This window comes from Prinia subflava, chromosome 3, assembly GCF_021018805.1.
Source record: "Prinia subflava isolate CZ2003 ecotype Zambia chromosome 3, Cam_Psub_1.2, whole genome shotgun sequence".
NCBI lineage: Eukaryota > Metazoa > Chordata > Aves > Passeriformes > Cisticolidae > Prinia > Prinia subflava.
In genome coordinates this window covers 15,385,621-15,399,926 of record NC_086249.1, presented here as the reverse complement: position 1 = coordinate 15,399,926, position 14,306 = coordinate 15,385,621, and the positions used below count along the sequence as shown (strand labels likewise).

The 14,306-nt window shown below is 45.3% G+C and overlaps 1 protein-coding gene across 2 annotated transcripts; it reads left to right on the top strand.

The window, feature by feature from the left end:
- Window positions 1-14: 14 nt before the first annotated feature.
- On the top strand, window positions 15-13,819 carry LOC134548837 (queuine tRNA-ribosyltransferase accessory subunit 2-like). 2 transcript variants are annotated; one of them, XM_063393965.1, is made up of 8 exons: window positions 15-307; window positions 1,842-1,897; window positions 3,149-3,225; window positions 5,844-6,053; window positions 6,993-7,192; window positions 9,681-9,832; window positions 11,340-11,457; window positions 12,468-13,819. In XM_063393965.1, exons 1-8 carry the CDS (start codon window positions 15-17, stop codon window positions 12,727-12,729), a joined length of 1,368 nt encoding a protein of 455 aa, XP_063250035.1. In that variant the 3' UTR covers window positions 12,730-13,819. The 2 variants fall into 2 exon arrangements, with proteins under 2 accessions (XP_063250035.1, XP_063250036.1); XM_063393966.1 differs by lacking the exons at window positions 15-307; window positions 1,842-1,897; window positions 3,149-3,225 and adding an exon at window positions 3,874-3,991.
- Window positions 13,820-14,306: the final 487 nt, after the last annotated feature.

The following is a 14,306-nucleotide window of genomic DNA, read 5'->3' as shown; positions in this document are numbered from 1 at the left end:
GCCGGCGCCCGCTGATGACGCCCGGCGCGGGAAGGGGCGGCCCCTTTCCCCGCGGCCCCGTTCCCCGTGGCCCCGTTCGCCGCGTCCCTGGCCGGCGCCGCGCGGCGAGGATGAAGCTGAAGCTGCTGGGAGCGGGCGGAGGGCGGCTGGGCTCGCTGGCGGGGCTGGGCCGCAGCGGGGCCGGCGCGCTGGCGCTGCCCGGCTGCCTGCTGTACACGCGGACCGGCGCGGCGCCGCACCTCAGCCACGACACGCTGCAGGAGGTGCGCGGCGTGCCCGGCGTGGCGCACGTCGCCCTGCCCGCCCTGTGAGTACCGCGCCCGGCCGCGGGGCCCTGCTGCCCCGCCCGAGGGACGTGCGGGGCCGGGGTGGGAAAGGAGAGGGGAAGGGAGCTGCAGGGCTGCGTCATTCGTAGCGTGTTTAGGCCGAACCCATCGTGGTGACTTCACGGTCGTCTTCCTGAGGTGGTCAGCAGGGCGAGGGAGCTGATTCTGCCCCTCTGCTCTACTGACACTCCTCCGAGAGTGCTGCATCCAGCTCTGGAGCCCGCAACATAAGAGAGATGCGGGCCTGTTGGACCAGGTCCTTTGGAGCACCACAAAGATGCTCAGAGGGGTCGAGCGTTGTGGAGGAAAGTTGCCAAGCCTCTCCCCTGGAGGGATGTCCCTTGAGAGGAGTGTGATAAGCTCATCTCAGCCCTCCCCGGGGGAGATACCCTTGGCTGAGGCTGTTCTCCCTGGTCACAGTGACATCCCATCGTGCTCAGATATACTCACGTAGATTCTTTCTGACCCATCGGTCTTCTCCCTTTGGTACCACCCTCACTTTCCCCCATAAATACCCCAGCTTCTGCCCAGTTCAGCAGGGAGCTGTCGTCCCTGGCCCCCTTCACAGGGTGCGGGATAATAAAGCTACCCCTGTCTCTCTGTCGCTCCTGTCTCTCTGTCCCTGGGTCGGGCCGGGATCACCTCGCAAGGCAGAGCTGAAATCACTGCTGGGAGCCGATCGCTTGCAGCCGCAGGCTGTGCCCACCTTGCTGAGGCCGCCCGGCGGCCGAGGACTGCCCGAGACCCCTAGGAGGTTGTCCCTGGCAAGACCCATCTTTCTGGGAAGATTGCGGCATTCGGGGTCGGACCAACACACCCCCGGCTGGCCGTCATAGAGCATCGCTCTTGTAACAACAGGCAGAGAGATTTGGGGATGTTCAGCCTGGGGAAGAGAAGGCTCCAGGGAGACCTTTTACCAGCCTTCTGGTACCTAAAGGGGGATTATAGGACAGATGGGGACAGAATTTTAACAGAGCCTGTTGTGGTAGGATAAGAGGTAATGGGTTTAAACTATAAGAGGGTATCTCTTGTAATGAGGGTGTTGAAACACTGGACCAGATTGCCCAGAGAGGTGGTAGGTACCCAATACCTGAAAACACTTAAGGAGCAGCGACTAACTCTCAAAACGAGATAAATTGCAACCAAAAGGAAAGATTAACATGATAAAGCTTGTGCAGTTGTTGAATGATGTGAACACATTAGTCATGCTCCCCAAAAAGTCACAGTCTAGCTTCATGCTTTTCATCGAGTTAGTGGTCCCTGGTCAGTGCAGGTAAAAGCTTTACTTTCTTGCCATAGACTTATGAGAGCCCCAGGTTGTGAGCTGTGATTCTTGAGCTCTGTGGTTCTGGCATTTCATTCCATCTGTCTCTGCTTCACTGCCTGACAGCTGGATGGTAAATACCAGTTCAGTGTCAGACAATGCATAAGTATGGAAAAAAAAGCCTTAGTTACGAAACCACTAATCTCTTTAGTTGTCTGCTTAGTTATTGTGTTCCTATATCTGGATTGCAGGGCAGAAATTCATGACGTCCTGGAAGAGTATAAAGAAGGAGCTGCAAAATTTATGGGTAAAGTACAAGTATTTGCTTGTATATCTGAGAGATAGTGCAGGTGGATCCCACTAGAGCATGTTCAGGCAGTACAGTAGGCAGAGAGATGTAGGCTTTGCACATTTAGAGATTTTCTCACTCAGAGTGGCACTAGGGAAGACTTGAAATAGTATGTTGTCACTAGTATGGCCAAAAATCCTTCAATCAGGCTACAAAGTGATGATGTGTCTGTAATTTCTATAATTTGCACAGTTCTTTGTGTATGGAATCTAGCATATTTTGCAAGAAAAAAAAAAGAGTTACCAAAGCTTGTTTTGTTTGTTTTAGTTTTTTAAAAAGCACATAAAAATTTGGGACATGCATTTCATTATATATAAAATAGTTATGGTTTGGCTTTCCAAAGGAAGTTTGCACCCAACTTTCAATAAACTTTACCTGTTTGGAGCAATTAACTCCTTCAAGAAAAATTGAAAAATGTCTTTGTCTGGAACTTCCAGGAGGCTTTACCAGTTTCAATGACTATCTCTGAAGAGAAGGCTGTATGTCACTGAGACATACTGTCTAGCTTTCTGACATTTGAAACCTCCAGTCTGTCAGGGATGATAAATTTCTCATTTGTGTAATTGATTCATTATCTCACTCTCCTGTTCTTTTCTGTGAGGGTGGTGAGCCACTTAAATTGCCCAAAGAAGTTGTGGATGCCCCATCCCTGGAAATGTTCAAGACCAGGTTGGATAGGGCTTTGAATAACATGGTCTAGTGGAAGGTATCCCTGCCCATGGGGTGTGGATCTCTAAAGTCCCTTCCAGCTCAAACCATTCTGTGATTCTACTTTGTCCTTCCTTAAAAGTCCTAGGCTAGCGATTGTAGCTAGTTTGGATTGTGTCGAGTGTCACCAATGTCTCAGTTATCAGTTGAGTGATCGAGTGAGTCAGCTGTTGGGTCTGGAAAATTATAATAGGTGAAGTATTAATCAAGAAGAAACATAAATAAATCCCAAAGCAGCTATGCAAGCTGCAGAACCAAAGGGTATTGTTTCATGGTTTGTCCTGCTGCTGCAATCTTCTCCAGGCAGTTAGTAAAGCTGGGGAAGAAGTCTGCCTTCTTTGGTGCTGAGAGATAGATGAACAATATTTTCTTTGTCAGAATGGATGTACTTGTCTGGGGGACAACATCCTGTTCCCTTTTTCAGATCTGCAAGCCACATCTTTGTGTTAGCTTTGCTTTGATTCATGAAACTCTGCTCTGGATCTGTCTCTCTGTTTCCAGGTATGCCAGATGCCGTGCTCTACTGCTCCCTTCATGACCCAGTCGCTCCCTGCCCCTCTGGCTACAACACTAACAAGGTACAGTAGCTGTAAAGACTTGAAAGGGTCCACCTAAAGTTCCCAGAAGAAATCCGCCAGTCCTCCCTTCATCTCTGTGGATGTGCTCAGACAGCCACAAGATTAGCAAAATAAATCTTTGCACAAAGAGGATTGCCGTTTACATGCTCATAACTCCAACTAAATGAAGCTATACATGTTCTTACTTACGTGGCAGCATGTTCCCTGAATGGTTCCTGAGCAGTTAGGTGGCAGTTCAAGTAGAAAGGAGAGCTCTGGACTACCATGCTGTTGTGGTTTAAACAGCAGTAAAAGGAAGTACCTGTGTTTTGCCATATTTGTTGTACAAGCTTATGCTTGTGCCACTGACAAACAGTAAATCTGAACCCCTGTGTGTGTATTTACACACAGCCTGCTAAAGGCCCCCCCTCCCCTACAAGAAGGACATCAGAATTCTTGCAGGAGGGTGGCTCAGCAGTCCGGGGGTGCTGGACAACAACATTTCTCTGTTGCACCCTGCAGGCACACACACTGCCTGTGCAATCCACACACTGCCTGCTGCCTGACACAGCTTCGTGCTGGAGCTCCTGGCACCTGCTCAGATACAGTCAGCCCAAGGCCAAGGTTTGGGGATGGCCACTTTTGGTGGAAGGTCACTGAGTGACGGAGAATAACTCCTGCCATACAACTATCAGTGTGTATTCCTTGCTGCTGGGATCCAGGCTGACTCCTGTCTCTGCAGGGAATGAATTACCTGAAGCTTGTCCCACTGTTGTGCAGCTTTGAGGTGAGAGGAGCAGTCTAAGCTTGGGTGTTGGGAGTTTGATTCAGACTTTTTTGGGTTTTTAAAAATAAGCTGGTAAAGATATTTGTCACCTTGTTGTAAGGCCTTCTGCAGCTGGATCTGTGCTGACAAATACTTACGAAAGCTTTTTGAAAGCAATGGGACAGAAAGCTCTGTGCCAGAAAGCCTAGCACTGGCTGGATTTAAATAATCACAGGATAATGCTCAGCTCTCTAAGCTGCATGGCTATTTTATTTATTAAAGCAGCTTTTTTCCTCTCAAGAACAGAATGAAGGTAACTAGATGTGATTACACACTGGCTCAGGCAACTCTGACTTTCCTCTGCCTGCCTTCACCAGCTGTTCCTCGATGTTCTCACAATAAGAGGCAGCAGGTACTGTGTGAACATCATGCTGCTGCAGAATAAATGCTGCTGTGCTTCAGTTATTCTGTAGATACAAATTTTGGAACTCTGGAAGTTTGCAAAAAAAATTATTGTTTTGGAGACTTCTGTTTTTATTCAAATTTGGTGAAAATGGCTGATAAGGCCAGAAGTAATCAGGATGGATGGACGGACAACAGGCATGCAGTATACTTGTGCAATCCTTTTAGGTCTTTGTGGGGACCAGACCAGAAAAAAAATGCTTTTGCTCATACTTTTTGCATCTGCTGATGAAATTCAATTTGCAAATTAGTATGCATGAGAACTGCACTGCCTAATCTGTCTGTCTGGCATAGGCTAGGAGAATGTGTTTAAACCCTCAGGCCCCAAAAAGTGCCCATAACCCTCCAAGCTATATGCTGTTTCTGATGGCTGAAAACCCATTCTCATTTAAAAAAGCATGAATAGAATTGCAGATGAGAAGAGCTGACTTCCAAAGGGCTCGAGCCCTTTACTTAACCTACTTGAATACCCCTTTAAAGTTGTGGAGCAGCAGTTCCACAAGCCTAACAATAATACAACCAAAGCAATGGCCAAGCTGCACTCACAGGTTAATTACAGATTCTGCAAAATAGGCTAAAATGTGAACATTTTATGAATCTGAATGTTTAGTGAATTGAATGGTGACATCTGCTAGCCTGGAGGTGTTCAGGTAAGATAACCTCTCTGTCTATGTGCTTTTGTCTTGCTTTATATTCTTCTGAGGGTATCACAGAGTAACGATGGAAGCTCCCATGTGTGCTGGCAGGATGGAAAGCATGTGAAGAGACAGGGAAGAATCCTAATGAGCGCCTGCCATTCCTTGCATTGGTTCAGTTTGGGTATCGCAGTGCCTTCTGGAGTTGCTGGATTAGAGACCTAAAATAACATGGGCTTCTAAAACTGAGTGCTTAACAAGCCTTTGTATTCTTCCCAGTCTGTATGGTTTATATGAACACCTACATTCGTGTGTGTTGTATGAGTGAAGTGCTCAGAAGAGGAAGTAGTTTCTTGGGTTTGCATTTTGTATGTAAAACTAGCGAATTGTATTTGCCATTGCAACTTTGCTGCTTTTTATAAGCTTTTGCTTACTAGACAACAAGTTTGATGGGAGTTCAAGCTTTTTTTTTTTTTTCCCAATTCTGCCACTAATTTGTGTGATGAGAGGCCAGCTGCTCTATCTTAGGTTTTTAAAACCGGAGAAGTCAGTGCTAAGTGGGATGGTTCACCAAAGAGTATCTTAGAAATTCCAGTTCAGTCATTTATTTCCTTTCATTCATTGTGCTAAATGCAGCTGATTATCTGAGCCATGCTCCAGGGGAACTTACCTAATGAGCTATCATTCCAGTATCTGGTGTTTCAATTCCTTCTCTCCTTTCACCCTAAGATCTGCTGTCCTTACAACTGCTGTTCACCCCTGTTCTTCCTGTACAGACGGTTTCCCTGTGGGGAAGCTCCGGGCGCATGGAGATGACAGCTTCCAAGTTCATGGACATCCAGCGGGCCATCCAGCCAGACTGGTTCCAGTGCATCTCTGATGGAGACACCATTTCTGGGGAAGCTGGCAGAAAAAGAGCCAAGAAGTCTGTGGATAGGTCACTCTCCTTCTTGGATATATGCCTTCAGCTGCAGGAAAAGTCACCGGTAAGGCCCCCAGGATACTGAGGCAGTATCACTGCATGTGCTTCTTGGTCTGTGCTGCATCCTGGACCAGCCCCAGGATGTGGCTTAGTAGGAAATTGTGTCGTGTGTGTATCAGAGAATGCCCAGCTTACAGTCCAGAGTAAAGTATAACCAGCAGCACAGTGAGTTTTCCTTCCTTCCTTTAGTAAATGGTGTTCTGCACCAGGATCACCCCTCATCTCTACTAGTTGAGGAGAACTACATTTTAGGATTTTTCTTTCTGCTTTTGGGTTATGATGCATTTCTTTCACTTACCTTATTTATTAGATGCATGGGCAAAGTGGGATCTTCTTATTTGGATTGAGAAAACCCATCTTTTTGCTCTGAAGTCCCCTTCGTTCCAAGTGAGGGAGGATTTGATAGAATTAGTGAGTGCTATTCTTTATTTCTTCCAGCAGCTTTGAAACTTTCCTCCCTTTTAGTGAGAGGAAACATGCTATCTAAATCTGCACTACAAGGGAAAGGAATGACAGGAGTTGGTGTTTGTATGTCCTGAAAGGGAATTTCCTGTGACATCTGTTCTGACAGCCAGGATGATGACACCTGCTTTGTATTTTGCACTAACACATCTATTGCTGAGATCCCATCCATAAAAAGCCCTGTACAACGCTGGTGTGTGGTTATTGCCTTCTGTAGGGAGGTGGGAAGAGTGGCATCCAAATTCTCAGTGATTAGTGTCAAGGCAAGGAGCAGAATCTGGTCTCCACTACTCCCATTTCTTACACATGGACTTCATAGTGTTGTGTGGGGAATACTCTTACATGAGATAAAATCCCGTGGTTCTGGCAAGTTCCTGGGAATGTCGGGCTTAGGTAGCAGGCATCTGAAGTCTCGCTATGAGATGTGTTTCATGTCTTTGGCAGAGCATGCTCTAACACTTGTAGCTTTCTCCTGGGACAGGAACTACAAGGAAGTGTAATGTTTGGGGCAATTGAAGGTGGAGATATCTTGGAAGAGAGGCTCAGATCAGCCAGGGAGACTGCCAAGCGGCCTGTGGGTGGCTTTCTGCTAGATGGCTTCCAGGGAAGTGCCATGGCCAAGGAGACCAAGTTGAAACTGATAGCTTCTGTCACAGCAGAGCTGCCAGAGGATAAACCAAGGTAAGTTGTGTGGGCAACATCCCAAGAAATCCATCTGTCCTATTATGAGGAACATCTACAGGCTGCTGTGCAGTTTCCCTGTAGGAAATAATCACTGTATTGCACAGCTCTGTGTGTGCCAGGCTGTGTAAATTTTACCATTGTCAGGCTGCAGTCTTCAACACTTTTTTAGCTGCAACTGGCACCAGGCTTTGCTCGTGCTGTGGGTTTGAGGAAGAGTTTTTAGGAAGAGTTACAGGTAGGATATGTCAGGGTTACTTGCATTTGGTATTGGAGGCCATGGTTTACTTGAAGTTCACCTCAAACAAGAACGTTATTATAAAGATATTTTGCAGGGACTTCTCTTTAGTTTCCAGTTCTCTCTGGCCTGAACTGGCAGATGGCAGAGAGGGGTGCTGGCAGAACCAGCCAGTGCTTGCCACACAACCTTGGTCACCAGCTCTGTCCTGGTACCTGAGGCACTGGGCCTGTGCACTACCTGGGGTGGTACAGGCTGGCCCAGAACAGTGGTATTCTCTTCTTGGACAGTGTGGGGCTTATTGCATATCTGAATTGGTAGTTGTGCCCATCAGACCCATGCCAAGGACTGGACAGGAGTGGCAGCTTTCTTAATCCTTACAACTGACTAACAGTAACTAAAATGTGTGCTAATATTTGCTAGTGGTTCAGAAGTGTAGAGGTTTCCTTATTGGGTTGAGCCCGCTAGATTGCTCTTACCAGGACAACTGCTACAGAAATAATATGGTTGCCTTTTTGATTATTTCCTGAAGAGAATGACTGAGGTCCCACTGTGTTCCTGCTTCTCTTTGCTAGCAGAGCATTGCTCTGACCTAGTGGTGTTTAAAAGGAAATTAAATGCAAGAGCACTGTGTCTGGTGTTGCAGCAGCTTGTTCTTGCTTAGTGGTGCCTGGGGTTTGAATTTTCCTGACAATTAGGAGGCTTGCTGTGTTGTTGCTATCCTGTCTGGTTGAGCTACTTAAAAGATCCCCTGGGAGCATTAGAGTCCAATCTGCTCAGCTAACCTCGGTGGCTACCAGTGCATCTGCCTCCTCTATCAAATAGTTTGCTTGTCTTGTTAAGACAAGTGTTTCTGACCTCTTGATAGGAAGAGAGCTGATTAGCCCCTGAGGGGTCTTGGAAGTACTAAAGTGAATTTCAGGCAGTCCTTGCTCCTGAATCACCCTTGCCATTCTGGCTGGAGAAGTTGTTTTTCAGCTCTGTTCCACCCCAGCATGAAATTCTCTAGAAGACACTTTCTGTGCTTCACGCAAGAAGTGGCTGCTTTTTGTGTGATGGTAAAATGATCTTACGAGTGTACTCTTTATGAAGAGTCCTTTCATGTACCTAAAGGGACTTAAGTCTCTTGATAAAATTCGTTTTCCTTTCCAATAGCGTAGGAACCCTTGCAAGAGCAAATGTTTGTCCTTATCTGTGCAGGGATGAGTTTCAGCAAGGCTTTGATCGAGCTACTGTTTTGACTTTTGCATATTATTTTCTCCCTGTCATGGGAACCTGAAACATAAAACACTCATGCTGTAAACTTCTCCTATCCTTATTCTGCGCTCATCAATTTAATTGGAGTACTTAGAAAAGTGACTAAAAATGGCACCTTGTGCCTTCATTTATCAGCCCCTGTGTATTTTCCTAATTATCTGTTTAGCTCATTGCCCCACATTAACTTCTGCTGCTTTCAGCCCAGCCATGCACCTGCAGGAGAGCAGGCAGTGCTCTACTCTCTCACACTTCACCCACCCTCGGTGAAGCTGCCAGCTAAATTTGGCTGCCAGCAGGATCTCTATTACTATTGATGGCAATCCAGCCAGGCTCTTGCTGGCTCTTAGTGCCATGTCTCAGGAGATGTTACAGCCCATGTTTTTGGGTAGATCAGGTAGGGAGAAAAGAGAAGGGAGGACTAAAGCAAGGAGGTTTTCTGTTTCTAATGATGTTTTTCATTAGTGCGTTCTCCCCCAGGCGGTTTCCCAGTGCAGCAGGATGTGTCTGTCACCTGAAGGACTTGTATCTTTGACCAGCCATCTACTGCTGTCTCTGTTGAGACTCTTGTTAGACTGTCTTCTAAACAGCTAACGAGCAAAAGGCTCCATGTGTCTGGGAACTGGTAGTTCACTGGGACACAAACATGAGTAAGGAAAATATCTGTCCTATGGCACAGATGTTGTGAATCTAATTGTATTTATGTGAAAGAAATCACGTGCAAATAACTTCAAACACAGTGAACAGAATGGGGTTTTTCTACAGTAAATGAGGCATTATTGCTGTCTTCCAAAGGGCAAATAATGAAAAGCATGTTGTGTACTGGATGGGTTGGAGGTGGGGAAGTGGAAGCACGCGGAATTCTGAGCGGTGGCTGTTAGCAGTTGCATAGAAAAGCTTCATGTGCTGCACATGACCTGGAGGTCTTTTCCTTCAGGTACCTGCTTGCTTCTATTCAGAATATTGTAGATTTGGCTCCCTGTGTGTCTCCTGCAGAATGATTCATGGTGTAGGCAAACCAGATGAGGTGCTGGAGTGCATTGAAAGGGGAGTGGACATTTTTGAGAGCTTCTTTCCCTTCCAAGTGACGGAGCGAGGCTGTGCCTTGGTTTTCAGTTACAACTACCATCCAGATCCTGAAGCAACAGGTAGGCTTCTTGATGGTTGTTACAGTTTTTACATTTTATATTGTGGTAAGCATAATTCATATTTGGGAGAAATCTGTGTTTGAGGGCTTTGTTCCTGAAATAAATGCAGTGACCACTGGAAAAACTGGGATTCCACTACCACGTGTTGCTTTTGAAGGCGGGGTGCTTTGGGGTGAAATCTGCTGAGTAAAACTTGAGGCCTCTGAATGTCTCATGAGCCAAAATGTGATGATTAAATATTTCTTAAACACCTCCTGAATAGAGGGGTTCTAGTTTGACACCATTGGCAAATTTTCTGTTACCATTAACAGTGAAGGCTAGACCTATTAAGTGATCTCTAGAATTAAATTAAAATGTGTCTGTTGTAATAATATATTTTTAAGTTCTTTTTTCTAGCTGTCAGAATTTTCCCATTTATTTGGGCAGTTTTCCTCTCAGTCCTTGCATTCATAGGTTTATGTCAAAACCAAAATGCTCTGTTCATAATTCATTGCTCTGTGAGATGGGCATGTGTATCACCCATTAAAGCAGCTATCAAATGTGTTTCAAGCAGCTGTTTTGTTTTGGCCTATTAAATGTTTTTAATACAGAGAAACATTTTACATTTTTTCTCTTGGGTAGAACCTAGTGGCTTTTCATGCCTGGATAATTCAGAGCCAGCTGAATAGAACAGAACTATTCAGCTGGCTGAATAGTTTCTTTGTGCTTGCTGCTATTTTTTAACAAAAAATGTTTGTTTTTCTTTATCTTGTCTTACTTTATTCTTAAATTATAAGGCTCTGGATAATGGCAGTGGTTTTGTCCTGTGTCTGTTTTAAAAACAAACACGGTAGGCATGGATTATGCAAACAAATATACAAAGTGATATTATACAAAGTGATATTAGTATTTCCAGATACATCTCCTTAAGAGCAAACTTAAAAATGCAAACCTATAAAATCATGGGATGGTTCTTTATTTTTCAGATAGATGCTGAAAAGGCAGACGTGGAACCTACCTCTTCTGAATTAGTGCTACCAGCCTCTTTGGATTCCAGGGTTGATTTTTTTAAAAAAAACAAGAGGCATCTAATTCCCTGAGTGATCACAGTATGGAAAGTAGAATGACTGAATGCAGATGAGTTGCCTGTCTACTCTAACAAAATCTCAATAAAATCAATTTGTTCAGTGATTGCATTCTATTCAACATACAGTTCAGACAAAATACTTTTGGCATTTTATAAAGAATTCAGCTCAGTAGAGCAGCAAAAAGTTATACTGTTATTTCAGTTCTAACTTTTGATTAGTTTTCACTTGTCATTTGCTGTTTTGATCATCTAAAAGTGTATTTGTGTTAATTAACCTACAGCAATTAAAGTAAAATATCTGCTTTGTAGAAGAAAAGTGGAAACTTGTGGCAGGAGTTTTCAGTTGCAAGAAAGTACCAGAAATATCTACTCTAAGGTTGCTACCCTTGCTCTGCTCTTGCTCTCTGTTCTAAGGCTGTTGTGTGTTTTTAATTTAATCAGTTTTAACACAAAATGGGACCCAGGACTTGGAGAAGAATGGTGCTCAAGAAGACCAGGAGGAAGTCTCCAGTGCTGACCCCGAAATGACACCATTTGAGATATCTCTGAAGGACAAAAAGTATGTGAGTTTGTAGGGAGGGTACCTGCAGCTGTGTGAATAAATATGATGCTTTTGTCCTCTGTATTTATTTGTATCTGGTCAGCAGCTGGATGAGAGACTTCATAAAGCATGAAGTTGTTGAAGAGACCACTTCTGGACATTGAGTGAAGGACAAAAATTCTAGCTTGTTATCAGGCAGCAGCCTGTCTGTGAAAGCGTTGTCTTTTGCCTGACCTAGAGCCAGGGGTTTCCTGATCATTTATCCAGCAAACATTCTGTGGTCGTAATTATGTCTCAGCTGAAAGACCATAGGTTCACAAAGGTGGTCTCTGAATCACTTTGGTCTTCCACATCTAACTTGGGTCATCTTGAGATACTAGATCTTATTTAAACTATGGAGACCCCTACTCTGGGACTCAGTTTTGGCAGCTGCAGAGCAGTTCTGCCATTTCTGGATACTTCACAAAAACTTGGGCTGTTGTTATCACTTGTCCTTCCTTCTTTTTGTCACAGGTACTGCCAGGCTGTCTGAGTAGACAATTGTGTTGTTTTGCTCTCTCTGTGGAATGGTGCATCTGTTTTGTGAATAGTGGGATTAGTAAATCTGTGGTTTTGGTGGCTTTCTCCTTCATGAACTGTGTGATAGCTGTCTTGCACTGCAGCTTTTCTGCCAGGGAAGGCGCAGATGAGGCCTCTCTCTGCTGTTAGCTGTAGTGTAGTCAGAGTTATTCTGACTTAAATGTGTGGCCTTTTGGCTCTGAAGCGAGTTCTGGCATGAGGAGGCCTGGGCCATGGCAGAGTGTGGGAGCTGCACGATGTTTAAGGTCCCTTCCAACCCAAACCATCTCTGATATCTGGAGTCCTTTGTGCCAGTGGTGCTGGTCTGAGCTGTCAGCAAATCTGGATTAAGGACCTCAGGACTTTAGGCTCAGGTCCCTGCAAAAGGCCTGGTGGTTAGAGGGGTACTCTTTATTGCTTGCATGGGTCTTCTTAGCTCTGATGTTACCCAGTGTTGCTTCTTCCTTAAGGTACCACGACGACTTTGGTCCTGTGCTGGAAGGATGCAGCTGTTACTGCTGTCAGAGGCACACTCGTGCCTACGTCCATCACCTCCTGGTGACCAACGAGCTGCTGGCCGGTGTCCTGCTCATGATGCACAACTTCCAGCACTACTTTGGTTTCTTCAGCACCATTCAAGATGCCTTAAGGGACAATAAACTGCATCAGCTCAAGGAGCTTGTCCTCAGGCAGGCGCTGCGAGGCCCGGCAGATGGGACGCTGGGACAGTGAGCTCAGGGAGGACAGAGCAGGTTGCAGGCTGCATCCTCATCCAGGAGGACTGTGTTTCCTGGACCTGTCAGTAGTAAAATGCCTTTTTTCCTTCCTGGAGGGACCTGAAGGAGACATTTGAAGAAGATCTCACTTCCTGGTGGGCAAGGACAATCTTGTTCAAACATCTCTTTTGGTTAATTGGCTTGCTGCATTCTTGGTGGGTGGAAGAGCCTGGACAGTTTACCAGTAAGACCAGTATGGATAGGTTTGTTTTCAGATACTCACTGTTGGTTTCCCATGTGCAAGGACAGAGTAATTGAACTCGTGATTGAGGATAAAGCAGGGCATATGCTTAAAATTAATCCAGCTGCCTGGAGACTCAGCAGCTGCTTGGGACTCTTGTTCCATACCCAACAGTAATTATTTTTCTAGAAAAACCTAGTGATGTCCTAGTCTCTCATCATGTATCTCCTGGGTGACAAACCCCCCGTCAGTCTAACACACTGTCCTTGTAGCATCTGTCCTTGTAGCACCACCGTAGCACCATTGGCAGCATCTGTGTCCTTGGAAGAACTGACTGGAAGTGCTGCTGTGTCCAGTGGTGCAAGGGACTGTGTGTGTGCTCCTCTCTCAGGCCACCTGCAGTGCAGAATGTTCTCTGGGCCTGGAAGAAGTTTGCCACCTCGGCCTGGCCTTGGACACCCCTGCCTCAGGAGTCCCGTTCAATGACATGAGAGCCAGAGAGAAAAGACAGTGTTTAATCCATGCCCTGCTGTAGAGGTTTTTTGTTAACTCTGTGCACTTTTTCCAGATTTCACTCCTGTGTTAGCACAGGGGTGACAATGTCTGTACCATTCTTTCCAGCCACCCTAGCACTGGTCACAGAGCAGGCTACACAAATGTCACTGTGAGATGGAGCTGTGGAAGGAAAATGTCATAGGAAAGGACTTTTAGAAAACATTCTGGTGGGTCCTTGTTTTAAAATGTAACTTAGTTATGCCACATTCCTCTTATTCAACTGGGTTTTTTTACTGTCTCTTACTGTGGAATCGTGGATTTAATCATTTTATATTACAAAGCAACAATAAAAGAAATTTATTATTTGTTACACTGACTCCTCAATGTGTGACACAGGTGGTGTACCAGAGAATCTGAACTCAAGAAGATGTCTCCTGAAAACTTGACCTAGCAGCCTGATGGAAGACATTATCCAGGAGTGGGATCCTGTCATGGTGCATGTTTCCAAGTAATTTGCTTCAAAAGAATGTCATAATAGACTTGGAAGTGTTGAAGACAGCTGCTTGTCCCTCTCCCCATAAGAGCTCTACTACCTTAATTAAGCTTGAAAAAATACTAAGCTTAATGGCCTTAAAGCCATTAAGGATTAATCTGTAGTTTGCTCTTCACAATTTCTGCAGCGCTTTAAGATTTTAATACCTCCCATCAGAATGACTTTACCATAGAGTATAAGGGGTTTTAGTTTCCCTGTCTCTTTGTCATAGTCCTTTTTACCATTCCAGCCTCTTTCACTCTGTTGCACTAACTACACTTCTGTTCCACAGGCTCCTAAAGAAAGGGTGCAAATACGGCTCTGC